Source organism: Pogona vitticeps, chromosome 4, assembly GCF_051106095.1.
Source record: "Pogona vitticeps strain Pit_001003342236 chromosome 4, PviZW2.1, whole genome shotgun sequence".
Lineage (NCBI taxonomy): Eukaryota > Metazoa > Chordata > Lepidosauria > Squamata > Agamidae > Pogona > Pogona vitticeps.
The window spans coordinates 130801705-130827635 of NC_135786.1; the positions used below are offsets into that span (position 1 = coordinate 130801705).

A 25931-nucleotide genomic window follows, 5' to 3' on the forward strand; every position below is an offset into this window, starting at 1 on the left:
CAAAGGACTGCAGGTGGCACGGTAAGCGTTCCTCAACTCAGCCGAACGTCACTTCTAACTAGGGGTGAAGAGGATTCTGCTGTTACCGATCGGTTTCCGTTGACTGGAAGATGCACGTGGGCGGGTAAGGGAGGGGAAGGAACAGAAAATACCGCGCGGTTAACGTCACTTCCTCTCTAGTCTCCCCTTTTCGCCACCCTAAGCCCCTCTTGCATCATTCGTCGCCTGGCCCAGCGCTTTTGACGTGACGCAAATAGGGCGTCCGGGCAGATCCAGCGGCTTCGGTGTAATCCTCTGCGCATGCTTGGCGCGTGCGCGCTGAGGCGAAGGCAGGCGAAGGCGGTGTTTCCTTTCGTGTTTCTTTTTGCTGCCGGTGGAGAAGGAGGAAGGTGGCGGCGGCGGCGGTGGCGGCGATGATGGCCGAGGAAGACGCGCTGAAGAAGCAGGCGGACTTGGTGCGCCGCCTGAAGCAGGAGAAGGCCAGCTCGGAGGAGGTGAGGCCGGCCGTGGGGTTGCCAAAACAGGGGTTCAGGTAAAAGGCTCCGAAGCTGACCCGACCTGCATGGACTTGAGCGGCAGCTGTCATTCATGTGCTCTGTATGGGTGGCCGTATAACGTCGTCGATGCGCTGAGGGGACCTCCCGAGGCTGTCAGCTCGGGGCAGAACAGTAAATGTATTCAAATAGTTGGATGTTTGGATGTTGCCTGCATCGCCCATAATTCCAAATGATTTAAAAACAAACAAACCTATACAATACACAGGGCAGCTGCAGAAAATACATATGCGAAAGATCGCTTGCTTCTAGAAATTTTGGAAATTGAGCCAGTTAAACAGCTCCCTTCATCCCCTCCAAAGGCAGCACTGAGTAATGTGGGGAGAGATTTGTGCTCTGTTAATAAACCTACCGTCATGTTGCTGTCAAATGGAGATCTCGGATAAAATCCAAAACGAAAATTGTTTATTTCGATAAATAAAATTGTGTGATTCTCAAACAATGCAAAAGCGTAGGTGATATCTTTATTAGACTACTAAACAATTTTAAAAATAGCTTTCATTGTAAACTAGTCTTCTATCAGCCTTTGCACAATATATTATGAGTACTGTAGTGCGTTTAAAAAAAGAGAGTCCCCAAAATTATGGCAGATGCCTGTGCCAGGTCTGTTTCTAAAAGGTGGATACAAAAATGCAGGCTGCAAATTGCTGTTACGGTGTTTGCTGTTCTGCTGATGGTAAGCTCTGGCACTGGGAAACCAGTTCAATTAATCTTTTCCTATTATTGCAGCAAGATACAGTGTGGTGTAATGCAGTGGTTCCCAACTCTAGACCGTAATTCCCAGAAACCCTGGCAAGTACAGTTAATGGTGATGGCTTCTGGGAACCACTGGTGTACTGGATAGAGTGTTGGCTTAGCACTTGGGAGATTTGAGTCCAAATCCTCACTCATCTTTGAAGATGCACTGAAAGGAATGGTGGTGGTAAACCACTCTTTGAACATCTCATACAGCTGTGATGCTCTTGTGTTATGTTGCTGTGTATATGTTATGCTGTAAGCCGCCCAGAGTGGTAGAATATACCAGATGGGCGGGATATAAATCAAATAAATAAATAAACCTTACTAGGGCTGCCATAAGCAGAAGAAATTTGGTGGAATACAACAATGAATATTTGCAGCAGTAGTCCCAGCTGCATTCCAACACGCCTGTCTCCTTCTCTACCCTCACATGTTCAATTATTAGTTTAATCTCCTGTGTGGAGACTGAAAGAGGTTCCTTTTAATGTGACAGGATACCACCATAAGCTTCTTAATAATAGCCAGACCAATCTTCAAACGTTCAACACTCAGTATTCCTTATATTGTACATAGCAAGGTTGTACTGCAGTCATTTCAATAACCAGTCAAGTACAAATCAAAATGTTACTTTTTAAAAAACTGGGTTCTTTTGTAGCATGTGACAGATAAAGTGAGCAATCAGTGGGTAGATCATAAATATTTGAAATCCCTATTATGTTGTATGTCATATAGTATGAGAGAATCTGGAAGATGGAGTGGGGGAGAGACTACATCCTCAGCACACAGTGTAAGCATGCCTTCTCTCTGCTGAGTAATATTAGCTACTTCAGCCTTCCTGTTGTTATCTGTTGTAACTCATGTTCAGGATCCCCTGTCTCACAGGAAAATGTTTGCCATCTTGCTTGCTTACATGGTGAGTGCATATCATTGGTTGACTGAATTGGCATTCACAGTCCGGCGTAGTTTGCTGGGGTGTTATAAGTATCTCAGAGATATGAATCTATCATATCAGATTTAAGAGGGTATTGACCAAAATAAGGGGGGGGGGGGTGCCAGCTTGCTGAGACAGACTGACACATCTTTTTTTTTTTGAAGACTTAGTAGGAGTGGCCCTGAACACAACTTCATAAATAATCTGGTTTCCTTTTATTTCTAGTTCAGAAATGAGGATTCTGCACCTCAGACTTTTGGAGTCATTTTACCTCCTTTTTGGGAGGATTTAGTAAAATGAATGAAATAGCCACATTATGTAGACACCTTGTTGTCTGTGTGTGTCTTATATGCTGTAAAGTCAGAACTGAAAAAAATGACCCAAAATAGGGCTTTCTAGGTAAATAAGATATTTAAATGAGTGACTTAATCAGTTCTGTTCCCTCAGTTAGTTTACATGACTCAGCAGGGATGTGAACTCAGATTTCCATCACTCTATCCACTCCACTCCACACTGGGCATGAAAGCTGTGCTGTCAACAGTGGGATTTGACCAATGCCTCTGAGGAGATGGAACATGGAGCCTTATGTTTTACTCACATCTTATGCTTTGTGGGAAAGTTACTTGGCATCTTGATGGGAGGTTTGTATCTTTACAAAATAACATGTAAAGCTATTATATTGGTTTTTAAGGAAAATGATAAAATCCATAGGAGGACAATGGCAACAGAGAGTTGGGTCAGAGAGTTGTAGCCATGGGCTGCTTTAAGCAGAAGTGTCAGATAAATAAGTATCAAGCGTGTGTAACCTACACTGTTTAATATTTTTCTCCTTCAGATTGCAGAGCAGGTCGCAAAGCTGTTGGAAATGAAGGCAGTGTTGTCCCCTGAGGAAGGGAAGCATAAATTTGTCCTCAAGACACCAAAGGTAAACTGCCCTCTGCTTCTTCTTGCCAGCAGTGACAAGCAAAAGCATATTGGCGACTTTTTCTGCAGACAGTTTTGTTATTTTGCATATTCAGCTTAATTTTAGACATACGGGAGCTGAAAGAGAATTTGACAGCTTTGAAAACACTGTTATGTGATTCCCATTCTGATGACTCAGGTTTGTTCTGCTGGGATGAAATACTTACTCCCATTACTACACAAAAATACTACAGGGATTTCTTTGTTATTTCTACAGCAGGTGTAGATGGAAGGTGGATTGAAAAATTCTGATTGATCTGAGTAATTTGCAATGTATCAGCAAGGATTTCTGACTCCTAGTTGCTTTAACAGTGGCAACCACAAAATAATCACCACGATTAAACACCTGGTGCCACTGGCATAAAGAAAGCTTGAGGTTTTTAACCAGGGATAAAATTTTGGCAGGAATATGAGCTCTGCTTACGGTTCTACTTAGTTCTAGAGCAAGAGAAACAATACAACAAATTTCTAGTCTCCGAACTGCTTAATTCTAAATGTACACCTTTCTGCCTGACTGGTTGGTACATCTTGGAGTTCTAAACAACATAAATAACTCAGCACTTAAGTCACCAGTTCTGCTTTCTTGCTTTTATGAATTGCTGTTGTTTTAGTTAATTGATTATGTTTACTTAATTTTGAGTAGTTGTTATGTTTATGTAATCATGACTTAATATTTGTTCTTTCTGTTGTGAACTGCCCAGAGTAGCTCTGGTAGCTAGATGGGCTGAATGAATGAATATGAATGAATATGAATGAATATGAATGAATGAATGAATGAATGAATGAATGAATGAATGGGTTATACAAGCATCTTGTACCTACTCTCTGTAGCCCTCCTCAGGCATTCCAGATGCACAGACATAAACATCAACTTGCAAGCAAAGGAAAGGGCTAGCTTCCCACCCTCATCACCACTCTCGTTTTGTTAAAAATGATGCTCTGAAGAGGAAAGCCTCAGCTATGCAGAGCATTTCTCTACATGATCAAGGCAGATGGAGTGAGTGTGCTCCCTGCCTCGTGCACTGTTTTTTTGTTACATTCTGAATGTCTGACTATGCCTTATTTTGATGGGGCAATAAAATGGTTATGTAACAGAGTTTTGGTGTAGATGTTCTTGTGGCGTATTAGAAGAACTCATTCTTCATATGCAGCCTATCAGTTCCAGATCAAAGCTGCCCTTCTAAGCTTTAAGTAGCACACATCCCAAAATCAGAGTCATGCAAATTCAGTATAGCTCCAGTAAGTAGGGTGTACTGGGTGGCACTCTTCACCGTCAATGTCTGCTTGATCCTAGTGACAACCTGATATTCTCAGTGGTGTTGTCAGGGAGGGCATTGTACTGTGTCAGAATGATCACTCTGCGGCTCTTAAGTATTTGGGGTCAGTGATACAACATGAAATTCTGATAAGGCTTCTTTAGAAGAAAACAAATCTCACTTTCATCCACAAACTTTTTTTGTACTAAATGGAAATGACAACTTGCTTGCTTAAAAGTGAGTAAGATCTAACGACTGCACAGCAATCCTTGGCTTTGAATTTGTGTCATCTGTGGAGAGTGACACAGCCATAGCTTTATTTAGAGTGTTAACATTTTTATTTGTAGAATGTTTGAGTGCATTTGTGTGCATCCTTTAATCAAATTTTAGACTTGGCTGAAATCCTTTCACTTAGCATGGCAAGTCACAACTGGGGTAGGCCACCTGAATCAGTGAAATTTACCCGTACACATACATAGGGTGGGTGGGGCACACATGCATGTGTGGTGGGCAGTGCGTGCTTGCATGTGTGAGTGGGGGTGCGTACATGTGGGGCTGGGAGTTCCACATCCGGTCCTGCCAAGGCCCCGGCCCAGTACCAGGCTGATCCAAAATATGACACAGTGCCTTAGCCTATGAATTCTCCATGCAAGTTGATTTAGCAGGCTACATTTATTTTAGCAGGCTACATTTATTTTTGACACAATTACGGGAGGCAGTGGAAGACAGGAGGGCCTGGCATGCTGTGGTCCATGGGGTCACAAAGAGTCGGACACGACTAAACGACGATGATTTATTTTTGTAAATTATTAATGATTTTCCAAAAAGGAAAAATTGTAAATTATTTATACTGTATACAATTTTCCAAATGGGTTGTGTACTACAAGGTGACTTACACTTATTTACGTTGTATGCAGTTGTAGGGTTTCACTGTATAGTTTCACCTTGATATCCACAGGGGATTAGTTCCAAGGCTCCCTCCCCTTCAGATGCTAAAAAGTGTGGGCACAGAACTGCGATAGTGTAGTCTCTGTTTCCCTCTTGTGGTCATTTCTGGTAATACGCTTCAGAAATGCATCTATCTGGGGGTGTTATTTAATATTTTCAGCCAATGGGTAAGTGAAACGGCAGGTTCGAATCCTATGGATACGGTGGTCCTGCTGTATAGCAAAATGGCACATTTCTTCCCTCAAATATCTGTTCCGATTTTGGCTATGCGGAGTGCAAAAAGCAGCTCCATCTCGGAAGCATCCATTCCACAGACCAAATCTAGGGTGGGTAATAGTAGAGCAGATATCTGTGGGTGTTGGTAAAGTTTTCTGTTCCTATAAGTTTTTGCAGATCAAAAACTGAAGCTTCTACTGAATTATTTAACAACCAATGTACAGTAGCAATTTGCCTATTCATAGTTGGCAGTTCAATGGTTCCTTCCTTCCTTGGTGCCACAAACACCACAGTACAATTAATAAATGTATCAGATATTTATTGCCCAATAACGGGCAACATCAAGAGCAATTGGGACAGGTAACATAAAATCTTCCAAAATCTATGTCGAGGGCATAGAATATATTGTTTGCACTCATCATAGACTGTCTTGGTGTGAAAACTCTATTTTCGTAGATAACCTATTACTATAACGAGAGCAGGCTGTTAGAACAATTGACATACAATTGGGTATCCTGGTGGCCATCACCACATGTGCTCTTACTTTCTGATCAGTTATCTCATTTTTAATGATACAGATTCTCCTAAGTCAGACTGAATAGAGAATTAGTAATGAAATCCAAATAGGTTTATTGTAACTTAACTGCTGGGTTTTAATATTATTTTAAAAATTCACTGGGATACTTCCCACAGGTAGTATGTAGCCTTAGATGTGGGTGGGTGAAAACACTCCAGTTAGAGCAGGCCCAGAGGTCTGGTATTTCCTTTCTCCACATACCCTCTTGCCAACTCTGTCATGCATTATGTGAAGAATTTTCTGTGGACTGTCCTAAATCTACCATTAGATTATTTAAACAAGCAATCACAGGCATAGAGTTACAAAACTGAAAAATGCGTATACAAGTCATAACTTTAAAACATGTATCATGTTTACCCCTCCTTAACTACCTCATTTTTTAAAAACAAAAGTCCCACATGCTTTAGACTTTATGCGTAAGTAACCCCCAAACTGTATTCTGGAAATGCTATCACAAATTCCTTTCTGTTGGTACCTGCTGCAGGGCTGGTACTTTACTATGTACGACATCCCCATTTGCTTTTACTGAACTTAACATGTAGATAGGCAATGGTCATTTTCTAATTTCATGGCTTTTGTTTTATCCTTTTAGGGCACTAGGGACTATAGTCCCAAGCAGATGGCCATCCGAGAGAAAGTCTTCACCACCATCATCAATTGCTTCAAGCGCCACGGAGCTGAGACAATAGATACACCAGTGTTTGAACTAAAGGTGAGGTTGGATCAGTAGAGTAGTGGTGAGAGGAGGTGCTGATAGAAGTGTCACATGCTGGTCCATATATCAGACCTTGTCTTCACATCAGTAATTTTCTAGCAAATCAAGGCAAACGTTGGAAACGTCAGAAGCAGCTGGTACCCGCAGTGAATATATTTCCTATCAAATTATACACTGAGGCTGCAGTCACATAGCTACTTACCTGGTTGTAAATCCCATAAATGAAGTGGGGTTTACTTCCATGTTAACATTTTTATGATGCTTGAGTTACCTTATCTTTACCAGTTACTCTACATTAATTTCTTTTTGATTTTTCTTGTAAAAAAAATGATACCCTATATACATGGAATTGAAAAATATCTACCTCTTGATCCTGCCCACTTCTGAAAGACTGAAGTTTCTAGTGTGTTTACCCACGTGGACTAAACACAGTGGCAATTATGCTTTTCTAACCCATCTCCTTTTTGGGTAGGACTAGATTTCGGTAGAACATATCTGGTTATGGAATGTGTTTCCCATAGGAACTCTTTGAGCAACTCACCAACACCCTCTGGGTGATACAGTTTTGTGAGTAACATTTTCTGTATGTGTGATCTGTCTTTTGAAGATATAGACTTAAATGGTGATATATTCTTGAAGGCTTTCATGGAAGGGTTCTGATGGTTGTTGTAGGTTTTTCGAGCTGTCTGGCCGTGTTCTTGAAGTTTGTCTTCCTAACGTTTCTCCCAGTACTGAAAAACACAGCCTGCAAAAGGTCAATGAAGTCTACCCAACCACAAGGACCAGTGATCACTGTACACAAAAGACCAGCTAATGACACCCATCAATCACAGTGACAGATCATCTCTCCCCTTTATCACAACAATACACCCACAACAAAAAACACACTGATCACCATAATCATCCAGTGTCCTGAAAAGGACAAGAAGCTGATCCCACAGCTATAAATAATCAACTATCCCACAAACTGCACCAGAGAACAGACAGAGTTCGGACTCCTGTGCTCTAAAGATGCCGGCCACAGAAACTTATTGGCTTATATTTGAGCATTGGTAATCTGTTCTTGATACGAAGTGGAAGAGTGGAAGAGAAATACAGTAGGACCCCCATGTATATGGGGGATCAGCTCCAAGCCCACCCCCCTCCGTGGATACTGTGTTATAGCTAAGATAATCTGTGGACCCAGGACTATCATATACCTGTAATTTTTATCTCGATGGAACCAAATTGAAATCTCTCATTCCTCAACATGCTGAAGACAACCATCTCTGTCTCTCTCTCTCTCTCTCTCTCTCTCTAATTCATATTCTTGTTTGCTTGGGAGTGCTGAGGAAGGGGCTGGCTGGAAAGCAGGAAGGGTGGAAGGTGGGAAACCTCTCCCAGGAGGCAATTTGACTTAGGTTAGCGTCCGTCCTCTGGCTTTGCCAGCCAATCCAGCTCTGAGTTTTACAACGCTGCTCTAGAAGGTAGAGGAAGCTGCCTCAAGCTGGTGGAGGACGAAGTAAAATGGTGGTGGATTACCTATATAGCATAGTGTTTGGTTCCTTCTCGTGGCCAGATTTGATAATTACATCTTGAAAATTCATATTTCTTTTTTTAATATATAATTTTTAAATTACTGTTAAAATAACAGTAACACAACTAACATAAAAGTACATGATTTTTATCGCAGGCGTGGCCTGGAACAAAATGGTAAAAGGCTGAAGTTCCCTAGAGCTCCTGCTCAGTGGAAATAGAAGGCAGAAAAAAGGACGATCCAATGACTTATACATAAATAACATTTTATGTTTTATAAAGTATAGTTATCTGGGGGCAGTAGGAGAGAAGCAGAAATGAAATAAAGAGAGAGTGGAATGCCCACAGCAGTGATTGGGAGGAGGGAGATTCGGTAACAAAGTGGAAGAGGAAAAAGAGGAGAGAAACCACACCCCTATCCCCTGATTAGTGCCTTCGAGGCTAAAAGAGTAACATCCCTCTAGTTGATGAGAGCTGATTAAGCTGACAAAGCCCAATGGAATGTAATAAATCATTTAAAAAACCTCTTACGAATACCAGGGAGGAAAGTCACGGATCGAAATACTGACCAGAAGTTTCAATGAAATGCATAGATGAACTGCCTATAACACATGGATTACTGCCTCTTTCCTGATCCCAGAATATTCCTTGATGTTTGAAAAATGAATAAACAGAAAAGAAAAGAAGAGATAAACAGGCTGAATCAAAAGTGAAACTAGAGAAACTGACAGGTGCAGTAAGATTTGGTGGACTTGTGCAGGACTGTTAAACTGCTCTTGAGCTCTATATGCTGGGGATTCGTATGATTATGACTAGAATCATTTCAATTGCTCTTCTGTTTTAAATAATTGCTGGAGACTCTTAAAATAAATGGGACTGTGTATAACACTGGATAAAATAAGGTATTAATGAGACAAGGAAGAGAAATATAAGAGAAAGTAGAGTTGTTTGGAAAAGAGAAACCTCTGAATCAGGATCAACATCCAGATCGAGATCCAAAGTATTTAAACCCTCTGGTCACAATTTATAGAAGTTATCAGAAGTTTCAACAGAAAAAAAATATAGCACAGAAATTGCAAAAAACACAAGGTGGACCCAGGGCTGGCCCAGAGCCTATTGATACAAAGATGTTACTAGAAGCTATAGCAAAAGTTAATGAAAGTATCAGAGCTACAGGCCAAAGAATATAGAACCTTGATAAGGAAGTTGATATAATGCAAGAAGATCGTAAAAAATTAAGTGACAAATTCGAGTCTCATATGCAACGTACAGATGAACAGCTGGTGGGAGTAAAAGTATTGGTGAAATGGAATGCCTCCAGACTCATGGACCAAGAAAGAGACATCACAGACCTAAAGAGCCAGTTAATTACTCAATAGGACTTTTCATGAAGGTCAAATATAAGAATTAAAGGATTATCAGAAAACAAACAAGAAAAAGATTTATCAAAATTAATTGATTAAACAAAATAACCCCTCAACTAAATTTGTTGGAATTTGATCTGGAGAGAGATTAGAGAAACATATTTAAAAGATTGGCAGAAGCTGATAAATAACTACTGTAATGGAAACAAACAATTATTAATAACAAACTATGGTATGTTCCATAAAAAGAAGGAAGACTTGGACTATCTAATATTAAATTATATTTCATCACAAACCAGATTAGACATATTCCGGATATTATGATGAAAAACCAGTGGCAAGAGGACTTTAAGAAAGAGATTAAAGTAGAGGATTGGAATAAGATATAATAGTCACAGTAGAAAGATTGATATTTGCAAAAAATTGGAAAAGTGACAAACAAATGAATCTTGAAGACTGGTACAAAGAAATGTGGAGTTTAGCAATCAATGATAAGTTGACATGTGAAATGAAAATAAGGGGAATGACAAGACAAAGTATAGTTCTTTTAAAGATGTATGGAATTTATATTTGGAGTATATTTTTTTAAGGGAAAGGTTATAATCCATCAGAAGAATCAATGTATTTTTGGAGTGAAACGGGATGAAAAGTTTTAAAATGATACCTTTGGTTACCTAGTCCTGAGGTTGAAGGTGGCACAGGTGCAGAAGTTTAACTTGTATTGTGTAAGAAAATCCATATTTCTATGTATTTTTAATATTTTCAGACTGTGGATAAGTGAATCTGCAGATATTGATCCCGTGGATACAGGGGTCCTACTGTAATAATACCAGTAATGTAGATATCTTTGTAATTTATCAGAGTTTAGGACTGTGCAAAAACATTATTGCTGAACCTTTGTTTGCCTTCTCCTAAGATGCTTACATTTACATATTATCTTCTGTTTTACTCTCTTTTCTGTCACTTGCTTCTCCTCTCCCCCCCCCTTTTTTTTTTTTTTTTTTTAAGGAAACATTGACAGGGAAATATGGAGAAGATTCAAAGCTCATTTATGATCTGAAAGATCAGGGGGGAGAGCTCCTGTCTCTTCGGTATGATTTGACTGTATCCTTCCACCTTGTGGTCCTAGCTTAGCCAAATGGTGCTCCTAATTAAGTTGAAACCTCAGTTGCTGTATTTGATAAGCTATTGAAGCAAAGCAAGTTTGCAATATTTTGTAGCATTATTTTGATGGGACAACTGCCTTCCTTAAAAATTTGTAATTTCTTATGTCAGTTATGTTGTCACATAGAAAGAAGGAAGAGATGGCATGACTGTAAGACAATAGTGAAAGAACTCCGGGAGGCAGTAGAAGATAGGAGGGCCTGGCGTGCTCTGGTCCATGGGGTCACGAAGAGTCGGACACGACTAAACAACGACGAAGACAATAGTTAAAACTTCTGTTAGACAGAAGAATGCAGTAGACATTGCAGCTAAGGATGTGTTACTATTGCACTCTGCTTCTGAGGAGTATTTCCTCCTAAAAATGAAAACTATTCTCAAAACAATGGATCTCATTTAAGGATTTGTGGAACTTTCACTGCACCTCTTGTTCACTCCTCTGAGAGGTTGGACCTGTTCCCTTGAGTTCTAATGCCTGTATTGATTTTTGATTGATCCTCATAGGTTATATTAATTATCAAGATTGTGGGGACCTGTGGCCCAAGCAAATATTGATAAAAGACTCCTCTGGATTATACAGCAGCTACATCAAAACAATACACTGCAGGGGTGAAAACTGGCCTACAAGGTGCTGTGTCAGAACAAATTTGTATCAACCAAGGGGTGAAACAAGGCTGCATGCTAGCACCTTCCCTATTTAATTTTTATATTAGCGACCTGATTCCTGGAATAGCTTCCCCTTCATTTTTCCCTCCAGGTGTTGGCAGTCATAAGATCCGATGGTGCTCTATGCTGATGATTTGATTTTGTTATCCCAGAACAAAATTGGCCTTAAAAGAATCTTAATTAAATTTTGCCATCTCTGCAAAAATGAATGATTAACAATCAACTATTCAAAAACTTAAGATTGGTGGTCAATTGATAGACATACAATTGAGCAGATGCAATCATTTAAATATCTGGGCCTGCATTTCAGTGAGAAACTTTATTGGAAGCACCACCTAAATATTGTAACCTAATTGAGTGCCAGATCTATTGGGCAGCTGAAGAGGGGGTTTTAAATGTCAGAGGAGGCCAGCTAATAAATCATAGAATTATAGAAATCATCAAATCCTGCCCTCAAGATTTTTGTTGATAAATGCTTTATGAGGCAAAAATATAGGGAAAGGAAGTCAAGTTCAGTTTGGAGGTTGTGCAAAATAAATTCACAAGGCTGACACTGGAGCTCCGTCAAGGGACTCCTGCTCATATTAGGGCTGAGCTGGGTCTCCCTTCAATTATGGCCAGAATTGATTCGGCCTATTTTAGATACTGGCATATGCTAAATACCATGGATGAATACTCCCTGAACTAAGTGTTCTTGGCTGGAGCAACTGCATATGGGAGGATGGGCACAGTGGTGTCCAGATAAGTTAAAGGTTTACTATCTATCGATGGAAATGTTTCTTTGTTTTAGTCCTCAAGCTCTTAGGCATTGGATCTTTGACTCTGATGCCAGTCAGGAAAGGGCTGCTGTTGTCAGGTCATAGTTCTCTATTCGGTATCCTCAGCTTCAAGTTAATCATGCAAGGGCATACTACTTGGAAGCACTATCTATACCACAGCTCCAGAGAGGTTTTAAAGAGTTCAGATTCCAACAGATGCCCTCTGCATCTACCGTGGAACAAATATGCGTCCATGGCTGCAATCAGATGGATGATAGAACTCACTGTTTGTTGTTTGGTCTCCTTTATATGGATCCTAGAAAAAGATTCCTGTCACCTGTCATCCAGTCATTTGCCAATTGCACCTCTGAGGAAGCAGTATGGCGTCTGCTTGCTGACAATCAGTTATTTATCACTTAGTCTGTAGCTCAATTTGCACTGGCAGCCAAGAAGTTGCATTCTATGCAGCAAGTCTGGTCTTGAAGGATGCTGTAATTGGTTGGGTGACAAGTGTCCTAATGAACTATTATAATTACCTGTTTTAAACTAGAAAAAAAAATCTTTTCCCCTTTTTATGTATTGTACTGCATATTGTAAAAGTTTTTGGTCAGAAGTATTTGATAGCTGTTGCTGGGTAAATTTATTTATTTTTTCATTTCATTTCATTTCTGTACTCCCTTTCTCCTAATTTACAGTTGTGGCTGGGCTCAGGCAATGTTTTTCCTTAGCCTTCTCTTCTCAGGTGCCATTTGCTCGCTATTTGGCTATGAACAAAATCACTAATATTAAACGTTACCATATTGCTAAAGTCTACAGGCGGGACAATCCAGCAATGACAAGGGGGCGTTACAGAGAATTCTATCAGTGTGTAAGTATATGCAGGGTGCTACAACGGCATCTGTTGTACTTGGCTTTCTTTCCTTCTTAAACTCCACTTGTATCTGCCAGTCCTTAAGGCCTTTCCTGCCAGCAGGTGCTCTCATCTATTTGTCCATTATCTTTTCCCTCTGACTGAACTGATTCCAGAGTTGAGAGCAGTGCAGCAGCCAGAGAGCTTGGCACCTCTTCCAATTCCTGTCCTCTGTGATTTCAGCCAGTGAAGGAATCTTTTCCTCGTCTCAGTGAAAGCCAGTTAGAAATACCATGAAGAGATAGCACAAACTCAAAGTGGAGTCACCACTCGGAGTGGACTTGGACCAGCTACCAAAACAAAAACAAAACCCAGGCACTATACTTGTCAGGCTGTATACAGAAGGTTAGTTTTATTGGAATGAAGGATAGTGCCACAGCTGTACAGAATCTGAAGAAACACTGAATGGAAGGTGAAAGGTTTTCTGCCACTCAGTCTGGAGTTTCCTGAAGGGTCGATGGATCTCTGCTGAGAGAAACCAAGGTAGAAATTAGTCAGGTGGGAAAGCCAGATTGGCCAGAGAGATGTTCTGGCATGTTAAGTTCTTGGGCAAACTCACAAATTTTCTTTCTAGGAAGCAGGTGCTGTTTGAATGGGCAAGTCTACAGGGTGGCCAGCTTCTGAGAGTGCCACAAATGTCAAAGTATGCCCACTCACCCAAAAAGTTTGGAATCTGATTTAATGATATTAGGGTTATACTCTCAGCAGCCACAAGGGAGAAAAGTGTGATAGCAATCGACTAAATAAAGTAATAAAGACCTTGGCTTTCTTATACTACACTGTCATTTCCTTCCCCCTACTCCATGAAAACCAAAATATGGCAATATGTGCATGAAGAATTCTCATAGAATAATTTATGCTGTCTAGATTTTCATTTCTGCCACTTGTATCCCAGGATTTTGACATTGCTGGCCAGTATGATGCCATGATTCCTGATGCAGAATGTCTGAAGATTGTGCATGAGATTCTGAGTGCCCTACAAATAGGAGATTTTTGTATCAAGGTAAGAAAGATAAAGCTAGAGCTGCTTATTAAAAATGAACTACACTTTCATTTAGTAATTTTTTTCTTGCAGTGAACATGAACGTATAAAACAAAGTTGAGTTCATAATTTAGATCATCATTTTTTTTCCTAGATCTGGTCTCTAGAGTGTTTAGTTTCCATTTGTTCCCTTTTTTGTGATTGGGATGCCTGGCAAGAGTGAATTGTAATTACTTGCCCCTTTGCCTTTAAAGACTGGCAACTGCTTCTCTACTTCAAAAACATGTTCCACAGAAAGTTACATTGTTACTGTCTGCCTTCTCCTCCTGGTGAAGGAGATGGGAATTTCCATGGTTTGGGAGGAAAGTGAAGGCCTTTGTTAGGGCATGTTTAGATTTCCTCCAGAACACACATTTACCTTTTTACCTTTTACCATTCTTTTTGCCATCCACTCCATCACCCTTTTACCACCTTTACTGCCATCTGTTTTAATTTCCCTATCTGTCATGTATTAATTTATTTTTATCGTGTTTTTAATCCCCCCCCCTTAGCCGCCCAGAGTGGTTTGGTTGCCAGATGGTACAGGATATAAATAAAATAAAATAAAATACATAAATAAATGCATTGTGATATAGGTTAAAATGTCCAGTTCTTCTGAGTCGTTGGGCTGGAAGGAACCCACACTTTATCCAATCTCTTCCAAAGACTGGATCCTCCATACTTTAAGCCCTCTTATCAGAAGATTCCAGAGAATGGGTGTGAGCAAACTTTCCCATGTCACAGATGCTTTGCCTGTTTCTAGGAAGCTAGTTAATAAAACATGGATAGTTCAGGCTAATCAAGTGCTGAAAGTTTTCCTGATAGTGTACTGCTTCTAATCAGGATGTTTTATACATTTGTCATTCATTCATTCATTCATTGGAGTCATGCTGTTGTTTTTGCATTTGTCATGTATTTTTATGAATGAGAGTTTGTTAATTGCCTTCATTTGATTTTCTAAACATGGTGCTTAATAGTATAGGCATGTGATTGACATTTCCATGAAAATACAGTGTTTCTTCCCAGTCCTGTTTTTATCTCCAAGGTAAGGTAACATATGCCAGGCAAATATTTCTGAAATAAGAGTTTGAGTAGAGGAACAACAGAAAACATAAAGCTATCCTCTGTTTTCATTTCTTTTCCGTCTTCTCAGATCGCAAAAAGTAAGACAGATGTGCATAGGTAGCACAGGGTACAGCCTCGTGGCACAATGGTTAAACTGCGGTACTGCAGCCAAAACTCTGATCACAATCTGGGTTTAATCTCAGGTAGCCAGACTCAGCTTTCCATCCTTGTGAGTTCGGTAAATTGAGAACCCAGATCAGGAAAGGGGCAATGTATAATCTGCATAATTAAACTGCAAACTGCCCAGAGGGTTCTTTGAGCTGTAGGGTGCTGTATAAGCATCACACTTTGCTTTTCTTTTTTTTTAAACAGCTCTCTTTTTAGTGTAGGCTATTCTTACAAATATTTTATATTTTAAAATTTCATAAATAGGCCAAATATTTTTATATGCTCAGTTATGAATGAAACATTTCATATTACGACAATTGTAAAAGACGTTCATAAGTTCATGTTTGGTTTGAAAATAAGTATTGCTTATATATTCATCATTCCCATAATCCTCCCTCTCTGCGCTTAAAAAAAACTGATTTCTTTCTGTGGTTTCAAAATTCTAAAAAACAAATGGCATGTACAGCTTTAGTCAGATACTCCCTTTTATGCACAAAGGCTTACATTGCTTTCTTGAAGCAAGAAATGAAAACTAGGAAGACTTCCTCTGCCTCTTCCTTCCATTACACCTCAAAGGTGGTAGAAGGACGAAACAAGAGAACACATCTGAAAACAATTCCACTTTCTTGTAGGTCAATGACAGACGTATCCTTGATGGGATGTTTGCGGTTTGTGGTGTTCCAGATAGCAAATTCCGGACCATTTGCTCTACTGTGGACAAGCTAGACAAAGTAAGGACCAAGCATGAAAATGGCATCCCCAGAAGCAGATCATGTGGATGCATTAAAAGCAAGAACAGAACATAGCTATATTGTGCTCTCTCTCTCTCTCTCTCTCTCTCTCTGACACGCACACACAAACACAAAGAGAGAGAGAATGCCCAACTTTTGTGACAGTGTTGTGCTACACTGCCTGAATGTTTTGCCTCCGCCTCAGAGGTGAAGTAAACAAACTTACATTGCTGTCTTCCCTCCAAACCTACGTCAAAGATGGTTTGGCAGTTCTGGATGGGGAGGGTGAGGCTTTTTCTGTGTTGTTGACCACTGCAACTAAGGTAAGAGAACACGGAGAAAATGCAGGGGATATATTTACACTCAGGTTTGAATTTGTGTATCTGTAAGAAATCAAATACTGAACTCAAGACGTTTTGTGCAAACATTGTTTTCATCTTCTCGGTGAGCTCAACCTTAGAAAATTATGACTATGTATTAGTCAATAATGATGATGATGTGCTATCAAGTCAATTTGTGACCCTTTTCAGTGTTTCGCTTGTGCAGCAATAACTATAACACACTATGAATCAGATGGCAACTACAGTAGTGCCTCGACTTACTAATGTCCCAACATATGACCATTTTGAGTTACGACCAGCTCCGGCTGCAAAATTTTGCTTCGACTTGCGACTGGAAGTTACAGTTACGAACAGAAAAAGGCAGGGAAAAATGTGGGGAATTCAAATTGCTAACCGTTGGTAGGCGAAGAAGCTGCTGCTTTGTAGCTCTTTCGCCCCAACGGTTAGAGTTAGTGTGATGGGAGGAGGCTTCGGACTGCCTGGTAAGCTAAGGTGCTGCTTTCTGCTTTTAAAAAACTGTTCTGGGTGGGTTTTGCAAGGTGGTTTTGGGCTGGGTGGTGGGAATATGTTTCTATGCTGTGATGGGTCTTGCAGGGTTTGCTTGTTTTTTGGTGTTCCCCCCCCCTTTCCAATGGGTCTTGGACGGTTTGTTTGCTTACCCCCCCCCCCATTTCCGATGGATCTTGCAGGGTTTATTTGCTTTCTGCTTTGCTTTTTTGCATTTCTGAAGAATCTTGCACTGTTTGTTTGCTTTTTGCTTTGCTTTTTTTGCATTTCCAATGGGTCTTGCATGGTTTGTTTACTTTTTGCATTTCCAATGGGTCTTGCACAGTTTGTTTGCTTTACTTTTCTCTTTTTTTTCCCTTAACCGGAACGGATTAATCGCCTTTCCGATGGGTCTTGCAGTGTTTGGGTTTTTTGGTGTGTTTTTTTCTTCGGCCAGAAAAAATTGCATTTCAATGCATTCCTATGGGAAATAGTGCTTCGACTTAACAACCATTCCGCGTTATGACCGGAGTTCCGGAACCAATTAAGTTTGTAAGTTGAGGCACCACTGTACATGATTTTTAGATAACAGATTTACGTGCATCTGTCAGTTTCCAATAGATGTACAGTATCTAAATCTATTGTCTATAAACCATGTAATTGCTGTGAATCATAGTGTGTTATGTGGGATAGCAAATCAACATTCTTTTATATAAAGTGTTCTGATCCGCACCAAATTTGACACAGTTGTAGCCAACAGTCTGCTCTTGCTTTGTGGCAAATTTAGGGAAGTTTGGGCAAAGATTTTTTTATTTATGATGTTTTAAATAGGCAATTCCAGCTACTTCAGATTTAAAATAGCTCACACAAATTGAAAAAGACCAGTCTTGCTCATCTTGAAAGAGAATTGTTGGAAAGAGGTGGCTTTGATTTCAAATTTCAGATCTTGGATTTTGCAGATTCAGAGGGTGGAGGTCTTTCCTCTTTCTTCTCATCTGCATCAAGTACCTTCCTTTTCTTTGCTGAATCATGGTACCAGCTGAACTTGATCTTTGCTGCTGCTCTTGATTTTTAATCTGGATGCTGGCAATTTTCCAAGCACAAAATGATGAGTCATAAATTGTGCTATTGAAGAGGATGTATACCTTTTTAAAAATCTCTTCATTACTTTAACATTACACATTAGCTTATTGTTAATAGCTATAGTCCATGCTCCTTTATACCATTCAATTTCATAAAAATCATTTTATTTTCCAATAGTTAGTTATCATTAACCTTGCTGCTGTTAATAAATTGTAAATTTACTCTCTAGTTGACCCATTACATTACATCCCTCCCCCTCCACACACATCCTTTTTGAAATTAATAGTTAAGGAAATTAGATGTGCATGTGTTGTTAAAGCCACCTGCCATCTCTTCAACTAATGAGTTTGGGACAGTTACTCTAATCCACCCAGCCAAAGGTGAAAATCTGAAACCTCTGAGTTGATTCTATAGCCTTCCATTTTGGAACTCTCTTTAAACAAGGAAATCTGACTTGCCTATCTGGCCATCAATTCTGGAAGTATGGTTTTAGGTTTGTTTGTTTTTTTGCCAGCTCTGTAATGCTAACCTAATGAAGACTTCTATGGAATTAACAGATAGCATCTGTTTGTAAGATTTTAATGGTCTTATAAAGGTATCATGCACCCGTCTTCTCTTGCCTTTTAATTGCATCTTGTTGAAACAAGCTTGACTGAAACCTTCAAGGATTGTGCAGTATATTCTGCCTCTTCATTTGGGGCCAAATGGTTTATAAATATGGAGAGAGAGATTCCATGGAGCCAGAGTAAAACTAGAGCGGAGGGAAATGATGCTGATGTGTCCCAAGATGCTACAGATGGTAAAAACATTGTGTAAATTATGTCTCATGAAAGCACATGAGTCAACATAGTTCTCATCCTGTCTACAGGTGAGTTGGGAGGATGTGAAAAGTGAGATGGTTGGAGAGAAAGGACTCGCGCCAGAGATTGCAGATAGTATTGGTGAATATGTAAAGCTCCATGGTGAGTAGGACAGCAGGTGCCAGCCCTGTGCTAAGGCAGTCAGGCTGAGATATCTCATGTGTATGCTGTGCATTTAGCTACTAACAAAGATGCCATGTATAGTAAGTGGCATGGAATGGGATGCCTTTCCATACCAATTGTTCTTCTGTTGCAGAAGTTGTGCATTTCCACAGGGAGAGAGGATGTAGATATGCTTCCCATTTTCTCACTTTTTATGTATTTAAAAGTGAACATTCACAAACTAGGCAGAATGTGGAGTCCGGAAGCAGACAGGTTTCCAGGTTGTTTCCTTTAAGACCACAATGTCTGACATCGCCATTGGTCTCTAATACTGATTGGACGCTCCACATGTTTTCCCTGGCATTGTCTTGGCCTTTCGTGCTGAAGCAAATACCTTCCTAGGAGCATTTGCGGGAAAAGTTGCGGGATGAGGAAAAAGTAGCTGGTCTGTCTTCTCAGTAGTCTGATTTATAATAGTTGTCGAATCTTTTTTTTACTGTGTTAGTGTAATAAATTTTTGGACCGCAGGTTGTATTTGTATGGGAAAGAGGGGCAACTGCAGCCCTATAGACATTTCTGGACTGCAGCTCCTTTAATCACTCACTGTTTGGATATAAAAATATCTACTCCAGTTTTCCTATTCAGCATTTAGCATCAAGTATATACCTTTAAAAACAACACACAGAGAATTGCATTGGCTGAGGAAAAGGGAATGGAAATTGTAGCCGGATGTTAGATGGAAGAGGTCTTCAAGGAGTGTCACGGATGCATTTTCACAAAGGGCTTATGTCCTGCTTTTGCCATCTGTTTAGGTGGGCTGAGTCTGATTGAACAGTTGCTCCAGGATCCTAAGCTATCACAGAACAAGTTGGCTAAGGAAGGCCTGGGAGAAATGAAGCAGCTGTTTGAGTACTTGGCCCTTTTTGGCATTTCAGATCAGGTAAGTGAGGCATAGGCTATTCCTTGCCCTTTTCATCATATGGATTTCAGTATTTCTGTTTGCTAAGTACCTTCCCAAACTTTTTCACAGACATCTTTTGACTTGAGCCTGGCTCGTGGTCTGGATTACTACACTGGGGTAATCTATGAAGCTGTCCTCCTCCAGCAGCAAAAGAATGACCATATGGAGGAGTCTGTTGGTGTGGGCAGTGTAGCTGGAGGAGGCCGCTATGATGGACTGGTAGGAATGTTTGACCCCAAGGGGCGGAAGGTGCCTTGTGTGGGAGTCAGCATTGGCATTGAGCGGATTTTCTCCATCATGGAACAAAAAGTAGAGGTAAGGACCGTTGTTTGTCCCCCCCCCCTTTCCAAGGGCTGCTTGCAGTCAGATATTCAGCTGCTCATAACCAATAGTTACTACCAATAGTTACTGACTCCACCGGATTTTATTTTATGTGGCTATAACTTTCGTAGTTTTGTAACTGCTCTGTTTCATTCCATTAGAGAGACTTTTTAGGTCAGCAGCAACCATGTAACTCAATAGCCTACTCACCTAAGGTGTTGATAAGTACGTCCATAATTCAAACTGTCTGAGGTTACCTCGTAACCATAGTTGGTACATTGAAATTTAATACGAATAAAAAGTAACAGTTGCATAACCATGAAAATTCTTCCTTTAGATCCATGTTAGTGGGGCTGGGAGCCAAATTAAGCTTCTGTTTTCCAATGGAAGTGAGAACTTGTGGTATAATGTTATCAGCAGATACAAAGTCTGAATCAGGTAGTATCTGTTGAGAAAGGCTGCTGTATTGTCAAAGGGGGTAGAATAAGTTACCACATGAAATTGCATATATCTAGGTCCCAAGCCCAAGATGGAAACTAGTACTAAGGATGTATTGTCTTCTTCCTCTCATCAAGAGCTATGAAAAGGGAGGCAATGCCTTTGGATGGAGACAGAAAACCAGCCAGCTCCTCAGACTTCTCCTTTTGTGTAATAGACACATTGTTGGGCTCTTGTATCAGAAGAATGATTGCCTTTCCAGTCATCTTCCCCCTCTATTCAGCACTGATTAGGCCTCACCTTGATTCCTGTGTCCAGTTCTGGACACCACACTTCAAGGAGGATGCTAACAAGTTGGAACAAGTGCAGAGGAGGGCTACAAGGATGATCGGGGCTGGAAACCAAGAGGAAAGGCTGAAAGAACTGTGCATGTTTAGCCTTGAGAAAAGAAGGCTAAAGGGTGATATGATAGTACTTTTCAAATACTTGAAAGAGTGTCCTACAGAAGAGGGACAAGATCTGTTCTCGATCATCCCAGAGTGCAGGACATGCAACAATGGGCTCAAGTTAAAGCAATCCAGATTTTGGTTGAATATCAGGAAAAGTTTCCTAACTGTTAGAGCAGTAAGACAGTGGAACCAGTTACCTTGGGAGTTGGTGAGTGCTCCAACACTGGAGGCATTCAAGAAAAACTTAGATAATCACCTGGCAGATATGCTTTGATTGTATTCCTATGCTGAGCAGGGGGTTGAACTTGATGGCCCTGTAGGCCCCTTCCAGCTTCACTTTTCTATCATTCTGTGTTCTTTCCCAAAACTTTTATTTCTGCCTTCAGGCTTCTGAGGAGAAGATCCGGACAACAGAGACCCAAGTCCTTGTGGCATCTGCCCAGAAGAAACTCCTTGAAGAGAGGCTGAAACTTGTGTCTGAGCTGTGGGATTCAGGGATCAAGGTGCAACTCCATTATATCAGGGTCATGCCGGGAATGGTGCTACATAGACTGGGTCTTACTCTATCTTTGCAGTTCAGTAGGAAAGAGGAAGAGCAATAAGGGCCATTTGGTCCCAGTCTTCAAATAACTGAACCCAAACTGTTAGGTACCACTTTGGTCTTCCTTATTATACTGCTAGCATTAATTTAATTTATGCAAGATTGGTATAACTCCAGTGGTGAAGATGGGGGCGGGGTTAGTAAGCCAACAGCATCTGGAGGGCCACTGTTGCCCAGCCCTGCTTTCTTTAGGACACACTGAACTGTTGCACAGCACCAGTCCTGAAGCAACTATATTGGCTTCCAGATTGTTTCTGGGCTAATTCGGAGACCCTGATTTTGATCTGTTAAGTCCTAAATAGTTTGGGGCCAGAATATTCAAGGACCACCTCATTTCAACACACCATGACTAATTCTGTCCCACCTTATTTGAAAACATAGCACCCAGCAGCTACAGAGACATACATACAGCCTTCAGAGATGGCAGGAGCCTGGATTTAGCATAATCTAAATTAAATTTAAATGTTAAGGGACCACCATGTTTTGGAAAGATGGTCTTGGAAGTCCAGCCTCTGTGGGCATTGCACTAGTCATGCCATATTCCTGGCACTTAGGAGCATCAGTCCATCTGCCAGCAAAAAGTAACATTATAGATGCCTGCCATTGATATCCAGGATTCTGGGGTAAAGGCAGCACATTGGGTGGGCCTGATGTGTCTCATGAACTGACAGTGTGTCCTGGTGGATTACTGGACTGAATTGGGAGGGGACAGACTTAACTTGCACAGAAGATTCGACCCTTACCATTCTTCTCCTTTTAAGAAACTCATACATTTCCATGAACCACTGCAAAGGGATAGTAGGGTTTTATCTCTGCCTCTGCCTGCTAACCTTTTCTTTGCTTTGTGCTTTGTTTTCTAGGCAGAAATGCTGTATAAGAAAAATCCCAAGTTACTGAGCCAGTTCCAGTACTGTGAAGAAACAGGAATCCCTCTTGTTGCCATTATAGGAGAGCAAGAGTTGAAGGATGGAGTAGTCAAACTGCGTGATGTTGTTACAAGAGAAGAGGTGTGGACATTACTTTTTAAAATAAATAGATAGATAGATAGATAAAATATTGTAGAGGGGAGAAATTTAATAATTGTTCCGTTAAGAACAGGAGCGGTCTAAACTGAATAGCATAAAACAATACACATGCATAGAACAGTTCAAATGTTGAAAATCAATGCCTTTTTATACTAGTTCAGCATAAACATTGGTGTGCACTATTCAGAGGTAATAGAAAGGAATCTTGGCTGTCAGATTTATTTCACTGTGATCTCTTGTGAATCAAAAACCACTACTTCAGACACAAGGCTGTGTCTTTTTCTCCTCCCCCTTTATTTTTTCCAACACGGTTCTACTGATTTCATTTTCTTTTCATAGCAGTTCTGCTAAGTGAGGCTGAGAGACAGTGAACATCCTCAGTAAGCCTTACTAGTTCTTAAATCTAGTTCATAACCCAGCCAGTGCACCATAATATTTACCCTTGATTTAAGCTGATAGCTCTTGTTGATTTTTGCACTATCAGGAGGGCTAGTGCTGCTTGTTTGTGCTCAAGGTTTCAGATACAGGAGCCAAGATGTCTAGGGTTAGGGAAGTCTGGAATAAGGTGTGTATCTAATTTAGTAGTTGAAAGAGGTACTTTAATCACCCTCCTTTTCCTTGTAGTAGTTTTTATAGTAGCTTCAGATTGCATTCTCCTTTGGGCAGCAGCTGAATTAAAGGAAGGAAATCGAAAAGCTTCATGAAAGGAAAAAGTGTAGGTGTCAATATGCATTGGGGTTTTTTCTCTTATCCTACAATGTATGGCCAAGATCTAAAGAATGGTACAAGTTCCATTTGCTTGAGTATGGAAGAAGCAACCTCTAGGACTCTGACCTATATGAACTACCTAACTTTTAGATATACAGGTAAGGATCAGGTACACAGCTTGGGTGATCTGTTGGACCCAGCTCTCTCTCTGGTGGCATGAATACCTGCTGTGGCCAAAAGTGCCTTCCATCAACTTCAGATGACTGCCATAGCCCTTTCCCTTTGGAATAAACTTCTAGCAGAGGCTTGTTTTTAGGAAATTAGTAAAAACTGTATTATTGAAAGCTGCACTTTATTAACTTCCTGAGATGCACAAATCTATTTTAGCTTGTTTCATGTTATTGAAAGTTGGGTTTTAGCTAGGGCCAGAGTTTTATCTATCTAAGTATCAGTTGTTGGGTATTTGTTGTATTTGTGTGTTTTTAATGTGTTTGTGAAGGGAACAGCAGCTATGGAGGTAATATCAAGTTCTTAAAACTTTTAAAATGTCTAAGCTGAACCAGATGAGCTTGCATATTTTGGGAACGGTGGAAAACAGCCCCCGCTGTTATCTGTCTTGAGATAGCATTAGAGAAGGCATGATGACCTTGGTTGAGCTTGGAATGGAGCTAATTTAAACAATTAGTATAGCTAGGGCCAATTAAAAAATATGCAAAGTGATTGGTAGAGCCCTTGGAACTGTGAACGGCAGGATGATGGGATTTAAGGAAGGTAGCTAGTTAGAATCACCATTGTTGTGGATGGTCATCATGACTTAGCATGCTCACACTGTGCTGTATTTTATCTGCTATCGAGAACTCTCTATGTGCATGCAAGTATAGTGTAGGTAGATTAGTCTTTATTGTTTTAAGTGGGAAAAGTCCCGTCATGCCTTGAGCTCGGTGAAGTCTGCATGTCTTATCTGATGATGCTTTTTCTAATCACTGCTGAATTATTGGAACTTTTCTTATGCTTTACCATTTTCTGCTTTTTAATAAACTTCTAATATTTTACTTAAGCTGTGATTCATTTAAACAGGTGTGGGAGGTTGAATGTACTAATCCAGTGTTGGAAGGTGCTCACAAGTTTTGAAACATTTTTGGGTTCTTTGAGTTTTATGTAGGGTTGGTTTGCAACCAGGAGCAACAACCTACTTGTGTGTATCTTCCCTGAACACCCAGGAGTAAGTGACTCAAAGTATGCTAGGGTAGAACAGGCCACAGGAGGCATTTCCCAACCAGCAGTGCACTGACCCCCTGGATGTAACCCATCCAGGGAGTCAGTGAAGAAGGGCTGTGTGACTAAGTGATGAGAGGACCCCTCTGTGTAACCCAGGTGTAAAAACCTTCATGGTGTTGTAAACTGCCCAGAGAGTATACTGTACAAACTGGAATAGTAAATAAATTTTTGAAAAATATGAACAGGGCTGGCAGCTTCCTCTTTGTGGCTCTTATCTGACCACATTCAAAAAAATATTGAAAAAACACTTGTGTAGTAAAAGTCATGTGTAGCTTTGAATGGTATCTCATATGACATATGTAACTATGGATTTATCATCCTTTCAAAATTAAAGGGATCTGCTTTAAATTGGTCAAAACACTGCAAGTGTCCTTTTAGATGAAAATCAGAAAAGGCAGTTAGAGGAGTAACTTTAATGACACAGAGAAAAAATGTGGTGTGCAATATTCAGAGGTTCTAGGAGAGTGAAATATATTTCAGTAAGGGAGTTGAAAGGAATGTTTTGCTATGTTTAATCTCATTTCTGTTTTACAGGTGGATATTTGCAGAGGAAAACTTGTTGAGGAAATCAAGAGAAGAACGTGTCTTCCCTAGAGATCTTCTTTCCAAAGATTTTGTCATGTCCTTTATAGGAACGACAAACTGCTCTTTCTCATAAAACACCCTCCAGTTGCGGTGGGGGGATGTTCCTCTAAATTGTATTTATTTCACTGTGATCCTTCTTCTTGTTAAGACTGAGCAGTGATGCAATATAATTTTTTTTAAAAATCAGATCACTCCTGGAAAGGAATTTAAAAGAACCTTTCTGGGAGGATTCTAGAGGATGTCATTTGGTATGTGAGCATTTTGGAGCTCATGCAACACTTATTCACAGTGGCAGTGTCAAAGCTGATGTCTCCAGAATTTTGGTCCACACACACTTTATTCTAACTTAATGTTATTTAAAAATTTGGCCATTATAATAAAGCTTATCTCTACCCCATGCTTTCTGTTTGGCTCATATTTTCCTTTCCATTTAACA

General features: G+C 40.3%; 1 protein-coding gene and 1 long non-coding RNA gene across 3 annotated transcripts; one reads left to right on the plus strand and one right to left on the minus strand.

Moving 5' to 3' along the window:
* On the plus strand, positions 1-25892 carry HARS1 (histidyl-tRNA synthetase 1). Of its 2 annotated transcripts, none has more exons than XM_072998386.2 (13): positions 1-21; positions 3059-3148; positions 6776-6895; positions 10786-10881; positions 13105-13230; positions 14168-14275; positions 16159-16257; positions 19036-19129; positions 19942-20069; positions 20160-20405; positions 21685-21801; positions 22760-22906; positions 25445-25892. In XM_072998386.2, exons 2-13 carry the CDS (start codon positions 3089-3091, stop codon positions 25502-25504), a joined length of 1401 nt encoding a protein of 466 aa, XP_072854487.2. In that variant the 5' UTR covers positions 1-21; positions 3059-3088; the 3' UTR covers positions 25505-25892. The 2 variants fall into 2 exon arrangements, with proteins under 2 accessions (XP_072854487.2, XP_072854486.2); XM_072998385.2 differs by lacking the exon at positions 1-21 and adding an exon at positions 305-494.
* On the minus strand, positions 13597-22781 carry LOC140706796 (uncharacterized). The gene is made up of 2 exons (XR_013544699.1): positions 22643-22781; positions 13597-13740 (listed from the first exon to the last, which is right to left on the minus strand). It is a non-coding gene; the product is annotated as an uncharacterized LOC140706796 (long non-coding RNA).
* Positions 25893-25931: the final 39 nt, after the last annotated feature.

What these genes read in the sequence shown, in the direction of transcription:
- HARS1 (XM_072998385.2), top strand. Translation starts at nt 414, where the DNA reads ATGATGGCCGAGGAAGACGCGCTGAAGAAGCAGGCGGACTTGGTGCGC. An exon ending in AGAAGGCCAGCTCGGAGGAG is followed by an intron (nt 495 to 3,058) that starts GTGAGGCCGGCC and finishes TTTCTCCTTCAG; the next exon opens with ATTGCAGAGCAGGTCGCAAA. An exon ending in CACCAGTGTTTGAACTAAAG is followed by an intron (nt 6,896 to 10,785) that starts GTGAGGTTGGAT and finishes TTTTTTTTTAAG; the next exon opens with GAAACATTGACAGGGAAATA.